This window comes from Sylvia atricapilla, chromosome Z (genome assembly GCF_009819655.1).
Source record: "Sylvia atricapilla isolate bSylAtr1 chromosome Z, bSylAtr1.pri, whole genome shotgun sequence".
Lineage (NCBI taxonomy): Eukaryota > Metazoa > Chordata > Aves > Passeriformes > Sylviidae > Sylvia > Sylvia atricapilla.
The window spans coordinates 7,912,198-7,939,901 of record NC_089174.1 but is presented as its reverse complement, the minus strand read 5'-3'; the positions used below and the strand labels follow the sequence as shown (position 1 = coordinate 7,939,901).

At 42.1% G+C, this 27,704-nt stretch overlaps 1 protein-coding gene across 1 annotated transcript in view; it reads left to right on the top strand.

The window, feature by feature from the left end:
* Positions 1-23,127, top strand: part of LOC136374128 (moesin-like) — a 41,765-nt gene extending 18,638 nt beyond the window's left edge. The window contains exons 2-13 of the mRNA XM_066339316.1: positions 3,998-4,081; positions 12,288-12,383; positions 12,910-13,184; positions 13,631-13,714; positions 13,985-14,131; positions 14,613-14,709; positions 15,745-15,908; positions 16,397-16,527; positions 17,163-17,323; positions 17,824-17,916; positions 18,323-18,556; positions 19,595-23,127. Coding sequence (XP_066195413.1) covers positions 3,998-4,081; positions 12,288-12,383; positions 12,910-13,184; positions 13,631-13,714; positions 13,985-14,131; positions 14,613-14,709; positions 15,745-15,908; positions 16,397-16,527; positions 17,163-17,323; positions 17,824-17,916; positions 18,323-18,556; positions 19,595-19,759 — 1,731 coding nt within the window. The 3' untranslated portion in view covers positions 19,760-23,127. The remainder of the gene's footprint in view (positions 1-3,997; positions 4,082-12,287; positions 12,384-12,909; positions 13,185-13,630; positions 13,715-13,984; positions 14,132-14,612; positions 14,710-15,744; positions 15,909-16,396; positions 16,528-17,162; positions 17,324-17,823; positions 17,917-18,322; positions 18,557-19,594) is intronic.
* Positions 23,128-27,704: the final 4,577 nt, after the last annotated feature.

The following is a 27,704-nucleotide window of genomic DNA, read 5'->3' as shown; positions in this document are numbered from 1 at the left end:
ATTTTTAAAAAACATCTCTTGAGTGTTGAAAGTTTGATAGATGTTTAGTAACAGAATATTTGGAATAGGAGGGTAGCATACTTGAGGATGAGTGCTGACACTAGACCTTGTGTTTAAATCGCTGGTGTGCAGTATCTTTCTCTTGCACATCTCTCGGCAGTGTGCACCTTACATGTCTGGACTGACAGAGCTAAATTTGTATATTCTTAGCAGTCCAAGATAGATACCTTATTGACATTTTTTTCTGTTTGCAACCCAAATTATAAGGCTTAAGCCAGCTCTCAAACCTAGGAAAACCTTATTGGATGTTTTAGAAATGCATGATCTAACAGCTTAATGCTGATGAATCTTGAGGCTTTTCTTAAAATAATCACTGGTAGTAAACTAGATATATAAATGGTTTAAAAGTGCTTTGGCAACGGAACTCTCAAAGAACAAAGCAAATGAATCTAAATTGTGATGGGACTGCTTAGGATAGTGTTGGCTTTGTTTTGCTATAGCATTTTTATTCCTGTATGTAATATTTGTGTTGGTCAGTACTCAGCTATGAATACCTTAGTAAAGTGGTTTTACTTAAAGTGAGGCTTTAAATGAATGAGGAGAAAGAAGATAAGCATGCAGTGCCTGGCACGTACTTGTCTGGTAGAGATTATAGCAGCCTGTAGATCTCTTCTTGTAGTTTGTTTGAGCTGCAAGCAGAACGCATTAAGATCAGTGCCTCCCACCACCTGAAATGGTAGCAACCTCCCTTTGTGCCAGTTGTTGTGAACTGGAAAAACAAAACCACCCTGGCTTGGTAGCATATGGGGAAAAAAATGTTTGTGTGCTGTTTTCACACCAGTGAGCCTTAACAAAGCTCAATTTTATAGCAAACTAGCTTCTCAGCCAAGTATTAAATTACCACTAATAGTTCAAACTAATGGTTAAAATGTCACTGGCACAGCCCAGGATGTGCTCTCTCCCCAGCTCATTCTGCTGACAGTTCACAGCAGCGTGCTGTTGAATGTGTTAAAACCGTGTTCAGCTTGGGGAAACAGCACTACCGGGGTGTGGTTCTCCAAAGCACAAGCCTGTTTCCTGTGGTATCTCAGCTTCTGCTCTCTCAGATCAGGCTGAAGTTGCAAGTGCAGACCCATTCAAGACTTTGCTGCTCCTAAACTTTAGGTTGTTACTCATCTTGAGCACAGGGGGCTTCTGAGGGTGGGGTGGGTGTGAAATATGTAAATCTTCCTATTGATTGTACTCATTAAAGGATAATATTGGGTCAGATAGCTTAAGGGTTTTTAAGTGACTGACAGTGTAGGAATTTTGCTGGTTCCAGCATGGAACCTTATTTCAGTGTGCTAACAAAGATGTGAGTCTTAATGACTATTCTGCGTGAATTGTGGGGTTACTGAAGCAGCTTTATTTTAAATGTTAACAAATGTGATTTGTTCTAAACAGCCCTAAGAGCTATTTAGGCACAAGTTGCAAAGTAGTGCCACAGATGTTTCAGTTCTGTTTTCTGGTGCTCAGATATTTGACCCTTAATCACCTCTGCACATGATATCAGATCAGAGTAACTACTGTGCTTTGTCCATAAACAGTGGAGCAAAGACTATTTTCTTTCGTGGTAGCTGATACATTAATGTTTTAGGTGAACAGGAAATACTTAGGTGAACAGGAAAGCTAAAAATATGTAAAGTGTAACTTAGTGGCTCATTTAATGTAACCCTTCTTACACCTGAATGTAGCTTATGGACAGCTTTGATCTCACTGGTGGTTGTGCCGGGTTAATCAGGCTCAGAAACCAGCGCTCTTTCTGCTGTAAGTCTGCTTTCAAGTGTAAGTAGCAAAGCTGAATTGGGGAGCATTCAGCCCTTCTAGGAAGTACCCAGATTCTTGTTTCACCAAAGCACCATGAAATCAACCCATTTGTCAAGGTCTAGGATTTGAAATGAATAATTTTGGGATGGTGTACACTAAGAAAACTAAGGGCATCTATATGCTATTGAAAGATGCTAAATAAAAATAAATATGCTTCATTCTTATGAGTTTAGGCCATTTGTGCTTACCTTGCTACTTCTGTGGGATGGTTTTGCCTTATTTTGACCTTGTGTTAGAAGGTTTAGAGGATTTCAAAACCAACTTATTCCTGATATACTTGTTCATGATATCTTTGTTCTAGTAATGTCTAAATAGCATTCCTTTCGCATGAAACAGCTAGAACTTCAACTTATGTGTACTTCAGCTTAGCTATGCTAAGCCTGCCTTTAACCTTGCAGAATTTTTAGCTTAACTTATAACAAGAAAACCTTTAGGTTTATCTCAAGAGGATCTCAAGGTCAAAATAGTGGTGTGCCTACTCTGAAGCAGGCTTTCTGGGAAACCTCAAAAAGTATTTGTTATAGTTAGTGATTTCTTTTTGGCACTTACCTAGATTGAAGTAGCAGAACATTTTTTGCTTATTGGAAAAAAACCCTGGTTCTAGTTCTCTTGCAGTCTGGTTTCTTAGTAAACAAGATGTGAAATCTGTACATATTTCTGGTAGAAATACAGGAATCAGAACTGTGATCATATTGGTATTATGTGGTTCCTTGAATATTTCTCTGCTTACTCTTGCTTTTTCAGTCTCTTGTGTCATGCAGTTAGCTTATAGTCCAAATATGACTTGAGTTGTTCTTAAAGCTGTTCACAGTGTAATTCCCTCCACCCCTCACCACTGGAAGCCTGGTGGAGTGTACTAATAAGATTGATTGCACTGAAAATAGCAAGAAACCCCCCCAAAAAACAAAAAACAAAAGCAAAAAAAAAATCCCACAAAAAACAAACAACAACAACAAACACCCAAAAAACCCCCCAAAAAACCAAAAAAAACCCCAAACTTTACCTTTCTTAGTTGATGGACATGCAAATAGAATTGGATTCTCAGGCAGCTTGGTGTACTCACAGACTTCACTTTCCCTGGCCTAAAGTTAAGGCATCTGCTTTCAGGCCAAGACTGTTTCTGTCTAGCCCCAAGCATCTAAATCATGTTTCCCAGTAATTATCAGGAGTTTTGAATGGGATCAGCAGTGTTTTACACTAGCATTTGAGGTGAAATGCCTCTGCTGTTTAACTTGCTTCATGGTAAGTGAAAGGTGTGTGTATGTCTTCCTGCTTCTGTGGGATGAAGCTGCTAACTCCCTTCCTTCCCACTTTCATTCCACAAGTGAAAATGTGTGGTGAGACATTCCTGTCAAAATAGTGCATCATATAACATTTCTTCTGGAAGACCATTCAGGGTCTTGCATCTAAGGCTAGTATAGTTGTGAAATCTTGATTGCAATTTTAAATAACGCCTAAACAATTTCTGCAGTTTTTAGAAGTCTTTCATCTCCCTGAAAGAATTGGGAAGCAGTATTGGCAGCCTTACTGCTATGGGAAGTGTTCTCATGTCCAGCATGTAGCCTTTTTGTCTTAGCCTGTGAGGGCACCTTTGCATCCTGTCTGCTTCATACTCACAGCCCCTGGAGCATGTCAGGGATTGTGCCTTATAACATCTCCAAATACTCACAAAGACTGGAAGCATGTTGTTATTATTGACCAGCCTTCCATGGCAGACTGAGTTGTTAATACTTCTGGGAACTTCCTTGATGTTCACCCTTCAACTGAAGAAAAGGGTTGGATGTCTTCTCGTGTGCACTGAGTTTTGGAACATCTCTGCTTTTGTGAAAGACACCACGATGTTCTACTCTGGAAATTAAATTTTGTAAGATGTAAATGGGTCTCGTGTGTGTCAGTACATGTGAATATTTGTAGGACCAGAGAGGATAAAACCCCTGTAAAACAGGAAAGTTATATTCTACAGGAAAACTCTGAGTACCATGCTGGCAGAGCAGATGACTTCGTGAGTGCTGGTAGTGAAGTTCCTGGAGGCTGGAGAGCTGCTTCCTGGTCCTGGGCATATGTTCATTTTCATTATTGGATAGCATCACTTCGAGCATGTGTTGTAATTATGCATTTTTCTGTCTTCCAGATCAGTGTGCGTGTTACCACCATGGATGCTGAGCTGGAGTTTGCCATCCAGCCCAACACCACAGGGAAGCAACTCTTTGATCAGGTAAGTGATGGAGCTGCAGAAGATAAAAACTTAATAAAGACATTGTAATTCTATTGAGGTAACATCAAATAATTTCTAAAGGACTTCAAAGATTGAGTGTCACTATATGTAATAGCTTGAAGAGAACTCAGCACAGTAAGAAATTGTACTTTTTTTCCCCAAACTACTGCATTTTTTAATCTCCAAGACTAAGTTAGGCACTATTGCTTCTAGTGAATGGAATTGGCTCTATGGCTCACAATAATAGTAATTGGAAAGCAGTAGATATATGCAGTCTTTGTAAGAAAAGTTTTATGGGGATCTAGTAAGCTATTTTTGCCTGACTTACCTGCAAGAATTGTGTAATTGATTCCAAAGGGTAGTTGGTCTCTAAACCAGGAGAGGCTTAGCTGGGTTTCAAATGCTGCTGCAACCTTTAAGTGCAGGTAAAGTGATATTCTGTACTCCTTTCAAGCCCTGAGGAAAACCTTAAGAGCAGTGAATGAGTGATACAGTGATACTACCTTGGGCTGTCTGCATGGGGTACTTCAGCCTTTGCCTGCTTTCACTGGGTAGACAAATCTCCTGCCGCTTTGGTGCAAATAGAAGCAAGGAGGTACGTGCAGCCCAAAGCTGGAACAGCAGAAGACAGACATTACCAGCTGCAGGGGGTGAAACTTTTACGGACTCTACTATGTTTTTCTGCTGTAATTTGCCATAGATTTGCTCCTTGGAGAAAAATGGGAACAGTAAATTCATAGCTCAAAGATATGCAAATTGAATCTTGGACTAATGACAAGATGAGGGAACTGCCAGACCAGATATGTCAGATTTGGGTGTGGTTCAATAGAGCTAAACATTCTGGGGTTAGATCTACATAGTACCTATCATAAGGAAGAGAGAAAATTAAGGGATTCACCCACTGAAGTCAGCTATTTCATTTGGGGCCGGCAAATATAATTTAAATTTTTGTATATATTTTTTTTAGATCTTTAACCACAAACTACTGTTTTCTCTTGTACTCAGCTGGATGATTCAACACTAGATGATATATTGCTCTTTGCAGCCCAGCCCTGAAATGGAGTGAGTTCCAAAGCTTTAGTGAAAGAACATCGTTTCATAATGGGAAAAATAGAAAGGCTTTCAAAAAAGTTCTGAGTTGCAGTGTAGTTCTCAGCTGTCTGTCTTACTCTGTAGTAGCTCCTGCATATTTTAGTTCTGTGTTGTCTCAGATCTGACAGGTTTGGATTGATAAAAGTGAAAGCCAAGTTCTATCCAGAATCCACGTGTGCAACATGGAACTCTGCCACAGTTGGTTCATGAGAGTATTTGCTAATGAAGCTGAGGTGGCATGCCCCCAAATTTATCAAAAAATGAATTTTTTTTTTTTTTTTTTTTTTTTAGGGGCTGTTCCTGATGTGGATAGTTCCCATGATTATCTTTCAATATCTGGCTTCTGCTGTTATTCATGCAAAGCACCAAGTGCTGAGAAACAATACTACTCATGTCAATAATATTTTTAATCTGCACATGATATTTTCAGTCAGCTCTATGTCATCTGTGACTTATGTTACAAACTGGCATTGCTGGCAGACTTGGGCTTCATCAGTTCTTCTCTGAGAAGCATCCAGTCATATTTCCTATATAGCAGCTCTTCATGTCTAGTAATTGATTTCACTCCTTTGTCATACTCCCAAACAGCTGCACATTTTCCTCCCTTCACTGTATTTCACACAGCACCTGTCTAAACAGAAGTTTTATTTTGCTTTTTCCACAGTAAACACTTTGCCAAGGGAGAAAACAAATGCTGTTGCAGAACTGAGTTTCTAAGTTGAGGCAGTGCTTACTTCACCTAAGTTGGATTGTAGGTGAAGCTGGAAATTGAGGGGAAAAAATGTGTCTGAGGCTACTTTTAAACATTTGTTTTTTCTAAAAGGTCTGGTTGACATAAAACTTGCTCTCTTTAGGAAAGGGACATACCTTTAAATGTATTGTCAGCTGTTACACATCCAGTATCTTTCACATGACTGAGTTGTTTGTGTGTATTGGTTCCTGTAAAGGGGTAGTCCAGTGCTGTTGTCCCTGATGACATTGTGACTGCTCTCTGGCTGGTCATTGTTCACTCTGCCTCAGTTTCTAACCTTAGGTTGTCTGGGGTCCCTCAATGGGGTGCATAAAAATAAAATTACTTCTGTTTATTTTCTGGCTCCCTTAAGCCATGTTGTGCCCCTGGTCTTGGTAATCTAGTATTTTCTGCATGATGCTGGTTCTGGAAAAAGATCTGCTTTCATCAGTGCTTTTTTGAGGGAAGGGAGAGCTCCTCTACAAAGCAGATGTATGGTTTTGCTGTTGCAGTACTTTAACTTCTGGTGTGAAACCTGATTTTTGACTCTTGTACAGAAAAATTTTAAGATACCCAGCATCTTTTTGCCCTGAGTTGCCCTTTCACTTTGAACTGTCAGTTCTGAGTTAAGCAAGAAGGAAGCTGCTAAGCAATACTAAGCTTTTTAGCTGCATGGCTACCTCAGTGCAATCTGCTGGTTTTGCTCAGTAACATTTAGGCAGTAATTATTTTCACCTGTCCTGTATGAAGGTAGATTAATGTATTCATTATGCCACACATGATTTTGGCCCACTCTGAATAGGATTCAGAAGATTTTGGAAAGCTTGTAGCAAGATTTTAGCTTAATGAGGAGAGAAAAGCATTTGAGTCTGAAGTTCCATAGTAATAATATGTAAATAGGCATGAGGTAGAAATGTTCCTGTCTGCCTTTTTCCTGCTAGGTAAATTTCAAAGTGAATTTTTGTAGTGACAGAACAATGCAGATGCTTCACTGCTTTGTAGGAAGTGGTTTCTGCCCCAAAGTAGCTGGCTGTAGAAATACCACTGATATTCATATCCAGTAACATCATGATTTATACTAGAACTCTTCCTATTCCCTAATCTTGTAACTGTACAGCTTTAGCTTAAATATCTTAGGCTTGTGTGCATGGATAAAACCTGGATTAAGTGAGACAGCACTGTACTGTCTGTCTTCTTCAGCTTTGCTGATGCACCTCTTAACAACATCTGCTGAACTTCAGTGCTTACTGATTCGCCAGCAAGAACTGTAATTTTGCTCCCATTCCTCAGCTGCCAGTGATGGATTGAAAGAGATCAAGGATGGGCTATGCATGTCAGAGGTGCTGCTTGTCCCATAGGCCTGATTACTTCCCTGGTACCTTGAAATATTGCTTTCCTGGGGTTGCAGAGCATAGGCACTGCAACAGTGATAGCTGCTTGTTTTCCTCCTTTGACCCTTTTCTGTATTGGACTGAAGTTCAGCTGGTCTGGGGAGCAGTCAGTAAACCAAAGTAGTGCTTTGCATTGTATGTCTTCTACACATTAAAGATTAATCTGTTGTCTGGTGAAACTTCTTGGTTACTTGTTGCTCTGGAGGGCTTTGGAATTGTGTGTCTTCACTCTTTTGCCTCTTAAACTTCAATTTTTTTTTGGTAAATTGATTCTAGCTTGAAACATTGAGCATCCAATCTCCTTAAAGGTGATTTCTGTCCAATTAAGAGCCATGTAGACAAGTCACAGGTTAAAAAAAGTGACATGAGAAAAACTTCAGTAGCTATAACTTCAAAATTTAAAAACGTGGTTAGCCTTCCGAAGATGTTTTTCCTCATTATTGTGAGCTTTTGGGGTCAAAACTAAGCTTGTAATAGAAACATGCACTTATATATGGATTAAAATTATAACAATAAGCATCTGTCTGCAGACTTTAAACGTAGTCACTGATGCTGTATTTTATGTTCAGTACTGAGTCATACGCATGGAATGTGTGCTGGGGGCTACATTTGTTTCATTTTCTTTTTCATTCTTAAAGTTCTTTCAGATTTCATGAAGAGCCAGGTCTCCTAAGATTCTGAATTTGTGTGCCCTGGCTTGTCTTGCCTTGCTTTTCTATCTGCATGGCCACCAAGGTAGTTGTGCAGCTAGAAATCTTGGTAATGCTTAGCAGCTTCCTTCTTGTTTATCTGCTGCAGTGAATTTAGTGGTTTTGTAGAGTACCAGTTTGTCAGACTTCTTTCATGTCTGCTTAAGCTTACAGCACAGGCTGTAAGCCCTCTTGAATTTTGAGTAACTCCATCTGAGTTGAGCTGTGTTTGGAATAAAGTGGTTGGTGTCTCATGGCCTGCAAACTAAGCTTTTTGAGGAGAGAGAGTGTAAGAGAAATCTTTAGCCTTGGTAAGGTCCTACTTAGTAGTGTTTAAATACATAGGAAATGGCTCTGGAACACTTGATCCACTAGGTGAAAGCACTGAAACCAAAACTTACTAAGGCAGTTTCATGGTAGAAAGCAGCAAGTCTCAGGATAGTGGCTGGTTGCTCCAGTAAACTCTTGTTCCTGTTATGAAGGCTTGTGGTTGAGTGGCATGGAAATGCATCTCAAATTTCACAGGAACATGTGGAAACTTTCTGACTTTTAGAAAAGCAGTAGTTCCAACCAAAAATGGACTGCTTGTTGCTAAAGATGTCAATGGCAAACTGCAGTAAGTACAAAAACTTGAAGGTCCTGTAGTTAAGCACAATGGCGTTTTAGCACTTTGGAAGGGAAAATTAGGAGTACATCGGCCAGCTAAATGGAGGGGGAAGAGTTGAATATTTGTGGCTGCCTATCTTGGTACTAAGTTAGGGTACCTGGAAGACCATGGTCTAAGTTATTTTTGACTGCCATGTGAAACTGCAGGTATGGCACCAGTTCAGAGCTCCTCCAGCAGTAAGGTTAGCTGGCAGTTTTCTCTCAGATGTATTTGATGTGCCTGTTGTAGAAAGGGTGAGACCTACCTCACCTTTAACTAGGGCAGCATTCAAGGCACTCGTACCATGATATAGCCTGAGATGATTTGGCTTTTGAAGCAGGAGCATGATCCAAGTGGAACGCCTTTTCCTCTGCTTGCTTGCTTTGGTCTTGCCTGTGTGTAAATAGTGCTTTCATCAGAATCTGTATTTGTTTGCCAGTGTGGTGGTGTGTTTCCTGGGCTGAGAATGACAGGCATTTTCAGTCATCACCTTGATGATAAAATGTACATCTAAGAGGCTCCGTCTTCTGCTGTGGAGCAGCACCCAATGGCAAGAACAGAGTTCAGAGGGAGTTGGGTGAGTGCAGAGGGGAAGGGCAGGAATTGTCATGCAGACCTAGAAAACAGTAAGGAGTGAGAGAAAAGGTTACCTGGAAGATCTTCTGTTTCTTTTCTGACCATAAGTAAAAACCCCTACTAATCTGTGCTTAGACTTCCTGCAGAGGTTGAAGTGAGTCACCAGAAAAGCACCTTTTTCTCTATATCAGTATAACTTACTGAGTAGAATTTTAAGCTAAAGGTAGTACTCAATTAAGAGTTTTGTAGTAGCTGGTTAAAGTACCATGGAACAGCTGGATTTTAAGGCTGAATCCAATCTGTTGCCCATTGTAAACTGAGCTTTATCCAGCAGGCTAAACAAGACCCAGTGATTGACTTAATGCTCCCCCTGGCATGAAAAAAAGATGCTGCTCTCCAGATGAGAGTGGAGATTTTAGGAATTTAAGTGCTGTGGTCTGTGTTAAACAGTACTCTCTATTCTCCCATCCTTTGTGCCAGCCCCTCTCCATCTGTAGCCACTGCCAGTAGCTGTTTGCTTTTTGGAACATCTCACAGTTCATTAGGGCTCTGAGTGCTGTACACCCCCAGACATAATTATGCTGCTGCCAGCCAGATTCCTTGCAGCTGTAGAAAGCTGTTTCTTTTTCATGCTTTCCCCTTTGCTAAATGGAACTAAATAGCCTGCTAAAGCTGAGGAGGGAGGAGGATTATCCTCATTGCCTTAGTTCAGTGGCAGCTTGGGACTGTGATGGTGAGTGCTGTGCTGTCTCCCCTCTTCTCTGCCCCCAGCTCCTGTTTGTCTCTGCTATTGCTGTGCAGGCTTCTGCTGTGGAATAAAAGTCCTTTTGTGTGGGACCACAGTGTGGAGCCTTTCAGCTGCTTGCTGGCAGTCCAGCCTGTGGAATTCCCAGGCATAAGCTGCTGTCAAGTGGAAGAGAGGAAAGCAGACCCATGCAGTCGAGTGAGGAGCTTCCATTCCATTCATATGTTAATGCTTTCAAGAACAGAGCTATTCTTGGGGTCTAGAACAGCCTTTCTTCCCCTCCTTGAACCATCTGCTTCTAATCACAGAATACATTGGTTTGGAAGGGACCTAGAAAGATCATTGCATCCAACACAGGACCATCCTCAAGAATCACACCAGGTTTCTGAGATCGATGTCCAAACTTTTCTTCAGCTCTGTCAAAAATGGTACTGTGACTACTTCCATGGGCAACCAGTTCTAGTGCCCAGCCACCTTCTGGGTGAAGAATCTTTTTTTCTGGTATCTGACCTAAACCTTCCATGACAACTTCAGGCCATTTCCTTGGGTTTGGTCCCTGCTTACCACAGGAAAGTGATCAATGCCCCTCCTCCTGCCCTCATGAGGAAGTTGTAGACTGATGAGGTCCCCTCTCAGTCCCCTCTTCTCCAGGCTGAACAGACCAAGTGCCCTCAGCTGCTTCTTATATGCCTTCCCCTCAAGTCCCTTCATCTTCATTGCCCCCTTTGGACCCTCTCTCATATCTTAATATCAGAGATTAATATCTTTCTTATATTGCAGTGTCCAAAACTGCATGTACACAGGAAACTGTGATTCTTCTCCGAAAGCCTTCTCAGCTGTGTTCATCCTGCTGCATGATACACACGGGACCTGCATTCCCCATAATCTGCAGGGGCTCTAGCCCAACTCTCCAGCTCATGCTCCAGCAAGGACAGGCTGAATAATTTCAGGAACCCAGTGGGATGATGTATGTGGACAGCATGACCTAGTCTAGGTTTTGTCTCTGTGTGTGCCACCAATGGCATGCCTCTGCTGAAAACTGCATTTGATTTTTCTGCCTGAAAGGAGCAAAGGCCCTAATGCTGCTTTTGAAAGCCCAGAATAAATGTCTGATCCAGGCCCTAAACAATCTAATGTGTTTGTGGGGAACCTCTGTCTTTGGTGCTGTATCTTACCAAAGTAGGGACTACATCAGAAGGGAACAGAGTGCACCTTTGGGCAGTACAAAATTATATCAACTGACCTGGCAGCTGGTTTTCACAGGGCAATTCTCAGTCTCTGCATCTGTTAGCCCCTTTGAAAGGGGCAAGCTCTGAGCAAACCCAAGTTGAATGGCTGTGAAAACAGCTAACATTGTTGTACTTTAGGAACCATGCCAACCTGAAGACAGATGTCTTCCTCTTTCCCCTTTCTTGTCCAGTAATGGAGGTGAGCAGTAGGTGCCTTGTTTGCCAGTATGAGACTAACTCCTGGGTCTTCAGGAGGGATATTAGGGAACTTCACTGTGTAGACTTGCTGCACCCTGTGGCATGTCCCAGGTTTTTCAGGGAACAAAGGGGGTTGTCTTGATAGCAATCAGGCTTTGGAGAAACTTCCCTCTTGTTTTAACCAACAGTGGCACTGTACTGCAGAAGTCTTGCTGTCCCACCATGAGGCTCTTGTCTCTTTTCACAACACATCTTTAAAGCCTTCTTAATTTTTATTTACATAGCATGCCTGGTGTGCTAGGGAAATAACTACTGAGAGAGTTTACATAGTGGTGTAGTTAATGTCTGTATTGGCTCTTTGTCCTGGCACGAGGGATAGCATATGGATTTAGCCTCTGCACTTCCTCTTAATGGTGCTGCTCAGTAAAGAGCTGTATGAAAGGCCTGTCTGTTGCTATCAGTGGAGTAGAAACAAACCTTAAAGTAGCACAGCCTAGCAGGGTGATTCATGACTTGCCCAGGAATAGTATATTTGCATGGTAAATGTGGGGTGTACCTGAAAATGGAGCTGTGTTCCTCATTCCTGGCAGTTACTAAACCTGTCAGAGCTGTTGCATTGTATTTTGGCTGTACATGTTGGCTTATAAGTAGCTGAAAAAAATAATGTCCCAGCTGTTGTTATAAATAGCAACAAGCCTTAAAGAGCTGAAGGAGAAGAAAGAATATTACACACATCTACTTAAGACCTCTAAGATGCCAAATCATCTTTCTATACACTGTAGCAGGACAAGCAGGTGGTCAGGGCACTGTCTGTCTTTGTCTGAACTTACCTCTAACATGTTCTCAGCCACTGGTAAGTTCAGTCCATCTATGGATCTTGCTATCTTGCTAATAAAAACCTTTCTTTCAGGTTGTCAAGACGATTGGTTTGCGAGAGGTCTGGTTTTTTGGACTTCAGTATCAAGACACAAAGGGTTTCTCAACATGGCTAAAATTGAACAAAAAGGTATGTTTGCTCCAAGATTCTGCTTGTCCTTGTTCCCTTCTCTGAGAGGGCAGGGGCAAATTCAGTCTCTATGCTTTTGTCAGGGATCTGTTCTTGCCTATCCATGCACCTCAACTAGCGCAAGATCAATGAGTTGGTGTTGTGGTGCCCACACACTCCCTCCCCACTGTGTGAGGAGTTGTGGTGTCTGACCTGGTCCTACATCTAGCTCTGTTTGTTACCAGGCCAGATCTGTTACCCTTCCTGGTAAAAGGCTGGTGTCATGCTCATGTAAGCATCTTTGTTGGGGAGAAACCTGGAAAGTAACTTAGATACCACTGGTCATAACTGCTGGCTTGTTTAAGTCCAGTGGGGAGAAGTGATGAGGTATTTAGCAGTGAGTAATTGAAAATCCTTGCTTTTCTGCCCACTCTCTTCTGCATTGGAGAAGAGAATTTTTTTTTCTAGTGCATGTTTATCTTCCTGTTTGCAAACTGCTCCTATTCCCTTGGTATATGGGCTCTAAAATCTGCTACCTCTGTTCCAGGTCACAGCACAGGATGTACGTAAAGAAAGCCCCCTGCTTTTCAAATTCCGTGCCAAGTTCTACCCAGAAGATGTGGCAGAAGAGCTGATCCAGGACATCACACAGCGCCTTTTCTTCCTCCAAGTGAAGGAGGCAATTCTGAATGATGACATTTACTGTCCTCCAGAAACAGCTGTCCTTCTGGCTTCTTATGCCGTCCAGTCCAAATACGGAGACTTCAACAAAGATGTGCACAAATCTGGCTACCTTGCTAGTGACAAACTGCTCCCACAAAGGCAAGTGAAGCTGGATAGTCTTAAACATTCTTTCTCTTAAAGGGTTCATGATTTTTTAATTTTTTTTTAATGCAGTGCTCAAAATAAAATATAGCCTTGTGCGACTTTGAGCATTTAGATTATTATTCAGTTAATTAAGAACTTAAACTTCCTATTGATACTCTGAATCTCTAATCAGAGTTAGTGAGAGAAGCTCCAAAACAAAATAATGCTACAAGGAGAAGCAAAACTGAATAAAATTTGTCGTTTGTTAGAAGTCTGAATACTGACCATTGTGTCTCTATCTAGCCTTTCAATAAAACTGTATTTCTTGGAAGATTTTTGTGGGGGAACTCTGATGCCAATGGAGTATTTAATGAAGCATTATTACAGAGTAATCTGATTGTGTGTGTGCATATATGTAGTGCTTGGTTTTAAACATCCCATGTGTACTCTTTCCTTTCCAGAGTTTTGGAGCAGCACAAGCTTAACAAGGACCAGTGGGAGGAGAGGATCCAGGTGTGGCATGAGGAACATCGAGGAATGATTAGGTAACTGATGCAGTGTGAAATTGCTGTATTTAAGGTTCTTTTGCACAGAGTAACTAGGTACACGTGCCTCTGCTCTTGCTGGTCCACATCAGCTCACTGCTCTTAGTAAAACAAGAGTGAGTTTGCAGTTTGTAATTATCTACTAGGGTGATGCTTAGAATCTTTGCCAGCTTGTTGATTCTCTGTCTTCATGTGAAGATATCACCTTCTTGTTCTAAGGGCTTAAAAACTCTAAAAAAAATATCTTTGCTTTCTTTTTACATGCTGCAGAGAAGATGCTGTCTTGGAGTACCTGAAAATTGCACAAGATCTGGAAATGTATGGTGTGAACTACTTCAACATTAAAAACAAGAAAGGCTCTGAGCTCTGGCTAGGTGTAGACGCTCTTGGACTCAACATTTATGAGCAGAATGATAGGTAATAAACCCCTCTCTCTTTTGTTGCCTTCAGCTCCTTTCCAATATAAAGTCATTCAAAGCCAATCTCTCCTGGAATTCAAATCTTTAACTTAGCTCCACAATATCTGTATCAGTCTTGGCTGTGTTTTTGACATTGCCAGAATAATCCATAAAATGTGCTTCTTTGGACCAACAAGTGCAAGCAATTGGCAAATCTTTTCAGGATAATTTCATATTTATCTCTAGTCTTCCTGCTATAGATGCATTCTCCAGTTCTCTTTTTCATTAAAAAAAAAAAAAAAAAAAAAAAGTGAGATTGAAAAACGGCTTCTTATGTTTGTATTTCATCTGCGTGACTAATTTTGTCTGCTGATTTCAACTACCATAAGAACACTGAAATACAAGGGTGGATTTGGTATAATTTTGAGCTTTATATTCTAAGTCAAGAATTTGAAATGACTTTGGGCTCTCTTATTTCTTTTTGCTCCCTATTTCTGCAGGCTAACACCGAAAATTGGATTCCCTTGGAGTGAGATCAGAAATATCTCATTCAATGACAAGAAGTTTGTTATTAAGCCTATTGACAAGAAAGCACCAGTAAGAAGCAAGATTCATATTAAGTTATTAAACTTTCAGCTTCTTAGCTGAATGATTTCTGTGGGTTTGGTTTTGGGGGCTTTTTGGGATTTTTTTGCTCAGAATCTTTTCATCCGTAGCATTAATGCTGATGTAAGCATGGAGATCTGTTTACAGTAGTCAAGTAATAGTTATGATTTTTTTCTGGATAAGAAGGTAGAGATTTAGGATAAACTTAAGCTTTTAAGGGAGTTGCTCTTTGCCTAGGGTCTCTGATTCTCCTAAGACTGTGCAGATTCTCTGATAACAGAGTTAGGGAGCTAAGGTACCTCTGTTAGCTGTGGATGCTTCACTTGCAACCTGTTGCCTTTAATAGTCTGTGGGATGATCTTCTGAAGGTTTTCACTTTAGGTAAAGTAGAAACTTTAGGTCATTTTATAGGGTAGACTGGAAGTTTTTTTCCTTGCAAATTTATATTGAATGCAATTGCTTTCATCTTTAAGACCTAATAATTTCCTCTGCGAGCTAGTACCTTCTGTTCTTCTGGTCATTCTTGTTCCATTCCTGCTTGAAAGCATTTCTCTGCTGCTGTTGCTCTTTCTTAACAGAACAAAGTTATTTATCCATTGATTGTAACATTCAACACTTTCTGGCATGAGCCAAGACATTACATTCAGTGTGACTGGCCAGGCTATTGTACAGATTATTGAAGTGGGAAGGAAGGTGGGAGAAGCCAGGGACTCGGTGTGCTTGGTAAACCAGGTGTTTGTAATGAAATGGTGAAGCTAAGACACTGTGTGCTTGGTGCCAGGGGTGTGTTACAGCGAAACCCAGAACACTGGAATGGCACACTGGGTGCTCCTGCCCTGGGGTGTGTTTGTCAGGTTGAAATCGATTCCAGAAAGTGTCTAACTGCCACCAGCAATGAATTAGACATCATTAAGAAAAGCTGCCTGGCAACTCTAAAACACTTGAGGTCTTGGGACCACAGTGCATACACAAGGGGCTTCTTATGCTGAAAGAACAGATCTAATGCTGCCTTTTTCTTGTCCCAAGGACTTTGTATTCTATGCCCCTCGGTTACGGATTAACAAGCGAATCTTGGCACTATGCATGGGGAACCATGAGCTCTACATGCGCAGACGTAAACCAGACACCATTGAGGTGCAGCAGATGAAGGCACAGGCTCGGGAAGAGAAGCATCAGAAACAGATGGAGAGGTTGGTGGGGTTCTGAGTAACCTGGGTGTGACTAATCACTGCATAAATAGTGTCATGTGCTAGATAAATGGCTGGCAGCACCTTAATCTGCTTGAGCCAACAATAGAGCAGGTTGCTTTCTGCTTCAGTAGGTCTAATGGGTTGGTAGTAATGGTAATGGTATTCAGTAATGGTATTCGTCACAAATATGACTCCCCTTTACTTTCTTGGACTTAAAAATTTGTCTTTCCATTTGATGGGACTAATACAGATCTTGAAATGTGGAGGTTTTCCCCTTATAACATTGCTGTTATGAACTTGTCATTGAGATGAATGCCAGCAGAGCTTTTTATTTTTGCACTTCTATAAAGGGGTACATCTGGAGTAAAGCTCATTATCTGAGTGCTGTAGGGCACATCTTGTGTGTGCTCTTCTTGTGTGTTTACAAGGAAGTGCTCCAATCTGGGCGATAGCTGGTTTGAAATTACATTGTGACTTCCTTCCATCAGAGCCCTGCTGGAGAATGAGAAGAAGAAGAGGGAGTTGGCAGAAAAGGAGAAGGAGAAGATTGAGCGTGAGAAGGAGGAGCTGATGGAGAGACTCAAACAAATTGAGGAGCAAACCAAGAAAGCTCAGCAAGGTAATAGGAAATCTTTCAGTGTTTCCTTTGATGAGTAGTCTGAGTCAGAAGGGTTTAAATAGTAAAGCTATGAGCACCTCTGAGTAATTTGTCTCTCCAGTGTTGTGTGCTAACTGGTGTTAGGGCCCTGGTTTAGCCCCCTGAAGCTGAATGTAAGCCCTCCATATGCAGTTGCTGAAAAAAAATTGCATTAAAGAAATGTGTAATGGCCAAGATGTCTCTCTTGGCAGCAGAAGTACCTTGCCATTGTTCCTGTGCTGGCTGGAAACTTTATCCCACTGTATCTGTAGAGAAAGGAGTCAAAAAGTGTAGCAGGGGTCACACCAGCCATTGCTGTGGTGAATTCCTATCTAATTGCTTGGCTAGCGTTAGTGTGGTGTTGCCCAAGCAAAAAGTTGAATGCTTCTCTGCCCTTAAGTATGTGATTTTGGGATGGGTGTTTCCCCACAAATCCATTGGGGCCTGACTTTTAATCTAACAGCTCCAGGTAAAATGTAAAGAAGAGGAAAGGGGAAAGTTGCTTGTGTCTCTCCTTTATCTGTCCCTCTGAAAAAAACCCCTTATCCAGACCAACTTTCCTCTTCTACTGCTGTTTTTTACTTATCTGTCCTGAAATGTGCTCCCCTATTTTTCAGAATTGGAAGAACAGACCCGCAGAGCTCTGGAGCTGGAACAGGAGAGAAAACGAGCTCAGGAGGAGGCAGAGAAACTGGCTAAGGAACGTAGAGAAGCAGAAGAGGCAAAGGAAGCCCTATTGAGAGCGTCTCATGATCAACAAAAGACCCAGGAACAGTTGGTAAGTTAGTGAACTGAAAATCAAGTAGGGAAAATAATGAAAGGAGAAGCATCTAAGCTTTTGAAGCAAACCAGGCTATGAATGTAGTGAGGAAGCACTATGTTCATAGGTTTTTTAATTTTTATCCTCAAGTAGATGAAAATAATACATAAATACATGTGTGTTTGTACAGAACATTTGTATTGCTTTTTGCCTTATTTTGTACGTGATAATGATAAAGTGTTGCTTTCCCCGGTTTGGATTCAAAGAACTGAGTTTTGTAGCTCTGTTTTGGGGACAAGGAAATAGAACCAACCCAACAACCAAACAAAACCACAACCCACAACAAACCTCAAAACTTCCTTGGCTTCCTTTCCTCATGGAGGTATTGGTAGAGCTGAAGTTAATAGGAAGGCTTTCTTCTTACTGAAAAGATGTATTTTCACTCAGAAATTGAAGTGAAAATGCTTCATTTAGCAAGTACCTTGGTTTTGTTTCCACTAAAAGCCTTTCTTCTGCAGGCTGCTGAGATGGCAGAACTCACAGCTAGGATCACACAGCTGGAGCTGGCCAGGCAGAAGAAGGAGAGTGAAGCACAGGAGTGGCAGCATAAGGTAAAGCAGAATCTGAGCCAATGGTATACTTTTTGTTGACTTGCTCTTTGTTCTGTAACCTAAACCTACTGCACTGGATTCTATACTAGACTCAATGCTTGCAATCTTGAGGCTGTTGTAAATAAGCAGCCTTGGTTTTCTCCATGAAATGGGTAGCTCATTCTAACTCCATGTAGTAATTTTTGACTAATTAGACCTGTAGCCCATTTTCCATTAACAGTAGCCACTCTTCAAATCTCTGAAGTGTTATCCAGCAGAAAATTTTGCAAATTATGGTGTCTGAGTAGCTTTGAGATATACCTCTTCAGAGGTGCAAGTTTCCTGTGACAAGCTCCAAGTGGTGCTTCTGTGAGAAGCCTCAGGCACTCAGGATTATACTGACTGACTGTGGCATATCCTACTCTAGGCACAGAGGGTGCAGGAGGACCTAGAGAAGACCAAAGAGGAGTTGAAGACTGCCATGAGCACCCCTCATGTCACTGAACCCATGCACTCTGAGAACGAGCATGATGACGAGCAGGATGAGAATGCAGCAGAAGCCAGTGCTGAGTTACGGTCAGAGGCCACCATCAAGGACCGCAGTGAGGAGGAACGCACCACTGAAGCAGAGAAGAATGAGCGGGTCCAGAAACACTTGAAGGTAAGAAGCTGCCAGCAGAGTGTGTCTGTGTCGGTGCTGCTTCCACTTTTCTCAACATTTCTTGCAGCTGGAAGGTATTACTGTTATTTAAAAAATGAGGGGAGAAGCAGGGAAGAGAGATGATCATGATCTTACCAGACAGCTGCTTAACATTGAGTAGAGAGGCAGATCTTGTCTCCTGGCACTTGACTTCCATTTTACTGGAAGCAGTGAAGTATTTTGAAGCAATGCCAAAATGTAGCATCTGTCAGATGTAGTGTACTTTCTGTGAGTATTGGCAACCACCTGACAGCTGTTCATAGCCCTGGCTGCAATGAATGGAAGAACTTGGTCTGGCTTCTATCCAGAAGCTGTCTCTAACTGTCGAGTCTGGGTTGCATTGCAAAACTCCACGTTGCAAAACCCTGGAGTATTCCACTAGGGCTCAGCATAGAGACAGCACTACTGCACCATCTTCTTGTGAGGAACTCCAGTGTTCTGGTGTTCAAAATTCCAAGCATTTAGTTGTGCTGCCTGACTTGCACCAGGGTTTGCTCCTTCTGCAGTGTACTGTGGTGGTTACACACAGAGGAGTAGAGGTGCATTTTTATCTTCTGCAGCAAGTTTCTTTTCTAGTGGAAAGCTAGTAATTCCTCAGATTCTACAAGAGGCTCCTGCTGTCTTCAGAGATCCCTCCACATGGGTGTTCTTTTAAAGTATAGATGTTGGAGACAATCTTTCTTAACTCTGCTAGATGAAGACAAATAGGTGGCAGATTGCCTGATGTTTTCTACCTCCAAATGTTAGGGTGAAATAATAACAACTTCCACAAAATCATAGATCTGTTTAGGTTGGAGGGGCCTCCATGAGATCATCTAATCCCACTTCCTTGCTCAAGCGAGGTCAGCTAGAGCAGGTTGCCCAGAAGAATACACTGGGGCTTGTCTGTTTCCTGTCTCTATAGATACCAAATCTTTAGGAGGATCAGCAGGAAATCTCTTTGTCCAGCTTTGAGTCTCTGGCATGTACTAACCTGTTGCTGTTTCTCCTCCTCCAAAGGCTCTTTCCTCAGAGCTGGCAAACGCTCGGGATGAAACCAAGAAGACAGCAAATGATATGATCCACGCTGAGAACATGCGCCTAGGCCGAGACAAGTACAAGACCCTCCGTCAGATCCGGCAGGGTAACACCAAGCAGCGCATTGATGAGTTTGAATCCATGTAAACTCTCCCCTGCACCTGCTGCCCTGCACTCTCTTCTCCCTTCTTTCCCATCCTCCCCCATCATTCACTCATAATCGTGCTATGCTGGAACCACTACAGAAGAGTGAGCATGGTCTTATTTATCAAGTTTTGGGCAAATGCTGGAGTTAAGTGACAGAAGAAAGGATAATAATTACATCTGCATGTGTGGCTTGGGAAAGAAAACATGTATTGAGGTAAATCTGAAGCTGTTTGGCTTGGGATAAAATCTTAGTGTGTTGGGTTTGCCCACTGAGATGGCTGTGTTGCTGTCTCCTCTCGTGTGGGGAGACCAGCACAAACTTGTACTGCATTTTATAGAGTCAAGAGCTGACAGTCTGACACTCTGCCTTCCTACTAACCTGTGCAAGCTTCAGTATTGAGCTTAGTTGCCAGGATCTGAGCTTCTGGCTTAACCCAGAGTCTGAATCATGTAGTTAAAAAGGGGAGACTGGAGCTTAGGAAGAAAGATTGAAGGTAAAATATAGACTTTCTCTCTAAAAGACCAAAGTTTTTGTCCTACAAAAATAAGCAGACCAAACAGATTCTGTGGTGTTCCTGCTGGTGTTACCTTTTGCTGTTTAATGATGGAGCTTTGAATTTCCTAATCATGAGGAGGCTTTTGGAATATTTCCACTGATACAGTGTGGTTTGAAGCCTCAAATTCCCTGCTTTCCAGAGGTTTTGTCTCTGGTAAATGGCTTTGTTCACTATCATTTGTCTGACTTCAGTGTAACCAGTGAGGCAGAGATAGCTAAAGTACACTGCCTTCCTTTTTGGTTTTGCCAATGAAAACCTAAAGTGGGAGGTAGAAATGTAAAAGACTAAAAAATTACTGTAGCTGTATTTTCCTTTGCTGAACAGATACTTTTCTAGTTACATGAACAAGATTTCAGGTTTTTCCATAAGAGGCCTTTTTAGCACATAGCTGTTGGTGCCTTATGATTGTGTATAGATCTACTGTAGCTCAGATACCTTTAGTTTAAACTAGATGCAATCATAAAAAGTAATCAGCAGTTGGGGATCAAAAACAGCTCTCATGTCTGGGTCATGTACAAGACTATATCTGTTTTCTTGGCTTCAAGCAGCATTTGAGGGGAGAGAATCCTGAGACGCTTGTCCAATTACTTTCTTAATCCTTAGTTAATCCTCACTAGCAGTCTGCCACATCCTTGGCTCAAGTGCTTTTCCTTCCCCAGAAGGATGCTTTGGCCTTTTGTAGCTTTGAGAACAGAAGGCTTTCTCTTAGAAATGAGATACAAACAGTTGTGAGACTGGTCCTAAGAGCTGCTTGTGCCAGTTATTGTAATAACCATCACCTCTTGTCATCCACGCTGCCCATGCTGTAGCTACCCAAAATCCTCCCTGCCAATTTCTGTGGGGGAAATAGCCATGTATGCTCAGGGTTCAATTGGATGTTGCCTTGATCCCTCATAAAAGGAACTGTTAACCTTCAGGAGAGTCATCTTAAAAATGGGTTCCTTTTCGCTAGATGGACACAAAAGAACCACACTCATGCAGTCAGGTTGTAAGAGCAAAAAAAAGAGGCATTTATTTCTCGATCTGGATTTATATAGTTTTTGGAGTTTTACCAGGGATTGGGCAATGAGTTTGACACCCCTCTGACCACACTGGTCAACCTAGGTGTCCATCAGTTGTCCCTCCTCCAAAGAGGAATGCGCAGTTTTCAAAATGTCACTCTTTATATACCTTAAAGTCCCTGAGAAACTCCAGGACAAAAATGTAAACATCAGAAGGCAGAAAAGATCAGGGTGACAGATTCCACCTAAACTGAAGTCCTCCTTTGTTTTGCTCTCCTGGGATTAGCCTGTCCATATAGGAAGTCATTAAGCTAGCCTGGGATTTATTTTCTTGGCTAGCATAATCCCAGATTTTGTTACTTGCTCAGTTTTGTTGATTCTCCCTTTGTATAACATTACTGGTAATGATAATAGAAGGAAAAATCTGAAAACTGGAGCATTTTCAGCTTCCTGGTGGATGAAAAAGGGCAAAGGGGGACTGTGCCAAAAAAGAAATGTTCATTATAGTGTTAACAAACTGCAGTATTTCCCCAAGAATTCCTTGGGTGGCTGGAAACAACCTCACCAGTTCCGTGTTACTTTATTTTCTGAAAGCAATGCAAGTCAATGTGGAGATGCATACAAATACCAGCCAACCTGTGTTAGAAACAACATGCCAACCTATGCTCTTAAACATCCATGTGTATCATGTGGGGGCCCCCTTCTCTCCCCTGGACACAGAGTGCTTTTGGGGGCCACATGACATGGCAAGCTTTTGGTCGGCCAAGAAAAATATGCCTCAGTACAGCGTGAAAGTCACAAATGAAAGATTGAAGTTAAATCTGTCAGAATGTGTTTGCATATCTCTGTACTGAAGGTGATTGGCATTGGCTCTGTGTGAGTCTCATTACTGGGGAACAGACAACCTTTAAACTTCTGTTTTGGTGCTTTAAAGCTGGTTCTCAGCACTTCTGCTCTGTCCATGGCAACTATTGATGTATTTGAGGGGAGAAAAGCCTATCTAATATTGTAATAATTTCCTAACAAGCTGACGTATGGTGCCTGGAATACGTGTTCAAATAATAAACCAGTAAACCTTTTCTGCTTTGATGGGTCACACAACACCGCTGAGCTCTCATGTATTACGATGTTGGCATGACTTTTTTGTTTATACAGTTTTTTAAACGTTCTAATTCCACATGGCCCAATAAAGGAATAGAACGGCTTGTGCCAGTGAGTCCACCTAACTCTTTGTAGTTGTTTCAGCCCTGCCTTCTTTTTAACCAGTATTATATTCCAGTGGTATCTAATGGTATTTGATTTCAATATTTCTAGCTATGCACAATTAGAAAATATTAGTCAAGGGATGGAGGGTTTGTTTATGGTCCTCCTTCCTTTGGAATTGTATACTGTATTATAAAGATGATATTTTGCAAGAAAACTAATGTAAGAAGCTTTCAGTATTACAGTGAGATTTGTAGACACATTTTTTATTTGTTAGAATATGGTGAGTTGTTCTTTATGTTCCAGTTTAATTGGATAACTACTCCTCTTAGGGGTGGGGGGAGGGGAGTACTTTATCACATGTTGCCTGGCTTATTTTTTCTTGTTTTATTTTTTGTTGCTGTAAATTATGTTGAAGGTTTTTGACCAGTTGTTTTACTGGATTATAGTAAAACATCAATTCCTTAAGATTGTGGAGTAATTAATGGGCCCATGTGCTTATCTGCAGAGAGAACCTTGGTTAAGACATGTTTTTCCTGTTCAGAGGAGTTGTTAAAAATCCATACCTTGTTCTTCCTGAAGTGCCAATAAAGTTCAGAGAAATTCAGCAGATTGTGTCTGGCTGGTTACTTAAGGTTTGCTTTAAGTCCAGTGCTGTGTCTTGTAGCTGAGCAGATCTGCCTTGTGGTGCCCAGAGGTCAGCCTGGGAGCTCCCTCACAAATAAGGAGATCTTACTTGCACTCTGAAAAGGAGCTGCTTCAGTAGCAGCCCCTTCCTCCTTCCCAGCCCCACCAGCTGTCCAGCTGGAGCCAGTACTGGAATTGACACTTCTTTGTGGAGGCACTGAATACAAATGTTCAACTTGCAAATGGGCAGGGGATGGAGCTGCTGTGGGTGAGCTCCTGCTCTGCTGAGCCCAGGTCCATGTGCATCCATGTTAGCCTGGAGAGGGTGGCTGGGCCTTGGTGCTGCTGCTTGCATGGACACCCTGCCAAGTCTGTGCTGCCATCAGCCTGTACTGGGGATTTTGGCACAATTTGCTTCACAGCTGCCTTGCTGTAGCTGTCTCTGCCTGTTTCCCAGTGTCTTGGGATGGGTTCCAGAATGGAAGAGTGGCTGCTGCCACCTTTCTGCTAATGAGCTGTGTGGTCTTTATTCGCAGCTGCTTTTTTTTGTGGTTGTGAAAAGGGGCCTCACAGAACCTCTGCCTAATCGTTGCTGCACTACAGAATAAGGTAGAGATTTCACTGAAACATGTTAGTGCTCAGACATCTGGTTCTGGGGAAGAGACCTGAACTTTTCTGTAACAAAACATGAAGTGTGGAGCAATAGACCTTCTGCAATTCCCACCAGGCATGGCTTGGCTTCAGTTTCTACAGGTGAGTCTTTTTTTTTTGTTCACTAAAAAATAGTGCCAGGATTTGAAAAACCTGAGCACTGGAGGAATTGCATGTCTCCTTTAATGCTGTAGTAGCCTTCAACTGAAAATTGTACTGATCTAGAAAGTTTCATCCTGGTCTTGCTGTGTCTAGTGCCCTTGCTTCTCAGTGGACATTACCTTACAGGATTGAGGCTTAGTAATTCTCCATTTAGATTTTGTCTGCATTCAGTTTGTGTTTGAAGAAATGGAAGTGTAAAGCATTAAAGGCTAAAGGCTGCTTCTGTACAGGACTATGTTAAAAAAAATACCACCATCACCCTATTCTTCTAGTTGGTTGTAAGGCATTCTGTAGTTTAGCATCAGAAATTTGCATTTAACCTCTAAATTTTAACCTCCAGCTTCTGTTGGATTTGCTAGTCTGTCTGGGATGTTTCATATCCAGTTTAGGCAATATCTATATATGTTTGGAGCCCAGCTACTTTGGTCTGTGGGACAGGGGCAGATTAGAGCATAAAAGGCTCTTAGAAGGCTGGGGGACTTGAAACACTATCTTTTTGCAGATTCTGTAATGTTGCTTTATTAAGCAGTGCAATTTATTAAGAAGTCTAAAGAAAAGCCAAAGTAACTGTAGAATAAAATATTCATTGGGATCAATCTGTTTGGGAGACTAATGCCTTTGGCCTGAGATGCACAGACTCCAGGACAAAGTAACTACAGAAATAAGACTCTGATTGCTTCCTCCTTCTCTTGTTTGCGCTTTTTAAAGCAGGGAATTGTAAGGGCATGGTCTCCAAATTCTGATTTGTTTTGATGCAGACAAGCCCTGTAGGGATTTCTCTTGGTGGATGAACGGCTTATTAGCTTCTTGCTCAGGATAATATATTTGGAGGGATGCACAAGCATTTTTCCAGCATCTAAGCTTGGTGATGCAATGTATGGGGTAAGGTATGATTATCGTAGGTACTCATATGGCAGCTGCTTGAGCACCTACAAAGACTGAAATGAGAAAGCAGAGAGCACCCAAGGCATGGCTTGTTTGCCCATGGCTTGTTTGTACCATCAGTATGTCTCTTCTGTTCTCTGCCAGGTTTGCAGCTGTGCAAAACTCAGTCTTGGCTATATAGTTTAAGTGTCTTATACCAGGGCGTATCATCTCAGAGCATGTGACAACTGGCAGAGGACAGAACACCTCTGTGACTGATGTTAACACTTAACTGTTGCATACCTGTATGGAAAATGATGCCACATGTGAGTATCTTTCTTGCAGAAAAATAACTCCTGTTAGAAAAATGTCCCATCCTTAGAAATGTTCAAGGCCAGCTTGGATAAGGCCCTGAGCAACCTGGTTCTGGTGCCCATGGTTAGAGGATTGGAACTAAATGAACTTTATCCCTTCCAACCCAAAGCATTCTGTAAAAAAGGTCTGGGCCTCAATGTATGAAATGCTAGACTGAGGCTGGCTTTTGTCTTGCAGGTTTGCAGTTCTAAGTGCAGTTTGTAGACAAGGGAGCAGGTTCCTGTGTCTGAGCAATGCCTAAATGAGTATCTAGCTCCAGGGGATGGGTCTCTAAACATTACTAGCAATTCCAAGATGAAGCTTTCCAGGACAAGCATCAGGATGAGAGGTAAAGTGAGAAGTGGAAGAAAGAATGAGGAGATATTAGAGAAAAAGTAGTGCTGAAGCTGCAAAAAGTAATACTGGATGCTTGTGGAAGGGGCTGTACTTTCTCCTTCTGGTCAAAATGCACCTGTTCAGAGCAGGTATTAATACACATCATTCTGGTGAGCAGAGCTAATTTAAAAATTATCAGCCCTCATGATTGTTATATCCATTAACGAAATGCAGGCTGGGATTGGTCTTGAGTCAACAAGATTGAAGGAGGTGTAAAATGAACTGCTCTCGAGCTAGGAGGTTATGATGAAGGCTGTCTATACCCCACATGCAGCAATATTGCACTCCCATCCATCTTTGAAGCATCCTTGACTGGATGCTTGAAGGAGAAGCATGTGCAAGTGAAGGTCTTGGCTGGGGCACAGTAACTTCTTAGTGGCCTTCACCCAGCCAGGCAGCAGCTGCATTGCCAGAGGTGGCTGCTGTCCAGAAGCCTTGTTGTGAATTCATTGTGCTCTCTTGTTGCAGTGTCAGCCCATCTGATTGCATGTCTGCCCTCCTGCTCCCAGTGGTGAGAATATGGTTCCTGCTCCTTTTGTTTGTGTCATTCTCAGAAGGTTGCTGAATATCTAGGGAATGCCAGAATGGGGCAAACAGTCTTGTTTGGGAGATGTAGAAAGTGAGGCACATTTACAGTCTTCTCCCCAAGCCCCAGCAGCAGTATCTGTGACTTGAGCTCACTTGGTGTGTGCACTTTGTCCTGGATCTGTGCTCAGTGCATCTCTTTTGAGGCAGCAGAAGCACTCTCTGTCTGGGCTTGTAGGCTTGCAAAAAGTCAAACCAGTACAAGTTGTTCTGTTTGCTTTTATTAGCAACTTGCTCTGGAACAGGAAAGGTGGTTAATGGGTTTTTAAAGTGACAATGGGAAAGGTGAATTTTAATTTTTTTCAGTGCTTTAGTTCTGTGTCAGTAAGCAGCCCTTATCTGCTTCCCTATATTTGTAAGCTGTTCTTGCTTTTCCAAGTAATGAAGGCTGCCTTCTGGAAATCTTCATCATTCCCAGGACTGTGTGCCTGCTGCTCTGATTACAGTCCCTGACACTTCCCCTGTGGGAACAGCATGAGCTTGCCTCTCTCCACACCTGAATAGTATGGACAGTGACTGAGCCAGGGCAGCTCTGCTTGCTGGCAAGAAACTCTCACAGTGGTCAGAGGAGCTGGGTTTGGTATCTCAAAAATCCAAGTATGCTTCTTAGCGGTGGAGGGCTGCAAAATTGTTGTGTAACTTCTGGTTGGATAAGGCCAGTGCTGGTTTCAGTGTTTACTTCCTTGTGCAGAAAGTGGGGCTGAGCTGGAGTTAACAGCAACTCAGAGGTAGTTTGGATATTTGCATGAGAGTCCCTAGAATGGGGGGAGGGAGGACCACACTGTTCAGTGTGTGGTATAGAAGACATTGGACAATGTCTTTCAAGTTAGAAAACCACTTCCTTACCAGCATGTGCTAATACATGACTGGATGTGGGCATAGCCACCGCAAGAAGCTGGGGAGGTGGAGGGCAATGCGCCTTTGTGCACTGCTGGGTTTGGTTTCTACCAAAACAAATTTGAAACAGACCTAAGGTTTCTCTTCAGGTCAGTCTGGGCTGCTCATAAAATATGAGCTGACCTGTGAAGCAAAATTTTGAGGTGGTGTTTTGTTTTGTTTTATTGGCTGGATTTTTTTTTTTTTTTTTTTTTTTTTTTTTTTTTTTTTGGTGGGACAGGTGGTTATTTCTAAGACCTTGAAACAGACTACCCAAAATCTGTAAGGGGTCTGATTCTCTCCTGCCCCAGCAGAATGGTTTTGCTTTCACCAGGGAGCAGTTGTCCCCTTTGCTGCACCTCATCTCCCTGACTTTGCTCTCTGCATTGGCCTCTCTTCCATCAGGTGACATTGACCTGTCACTTGCTGTGCTCTGAGTTCCTGGCAGGGAGAAGAGTCAGTGCCAGGCAAACACAAAAATGTCCTTGCTGTGGAAACTGCTGTGCATATATCTAATATATTTCTCTCAGCTCAAGGTTTGCTGGAGAGATAAGATGCTTTGTGGTTTGTATGTGCTCTGCACCCTCTCCTTGTGTTTCTGATAGCAGGCCTTGCTTTCTTTCCATGGCTGAGAGACAGAACTGGGCCACAGTTCCACTGCCTCTCTGT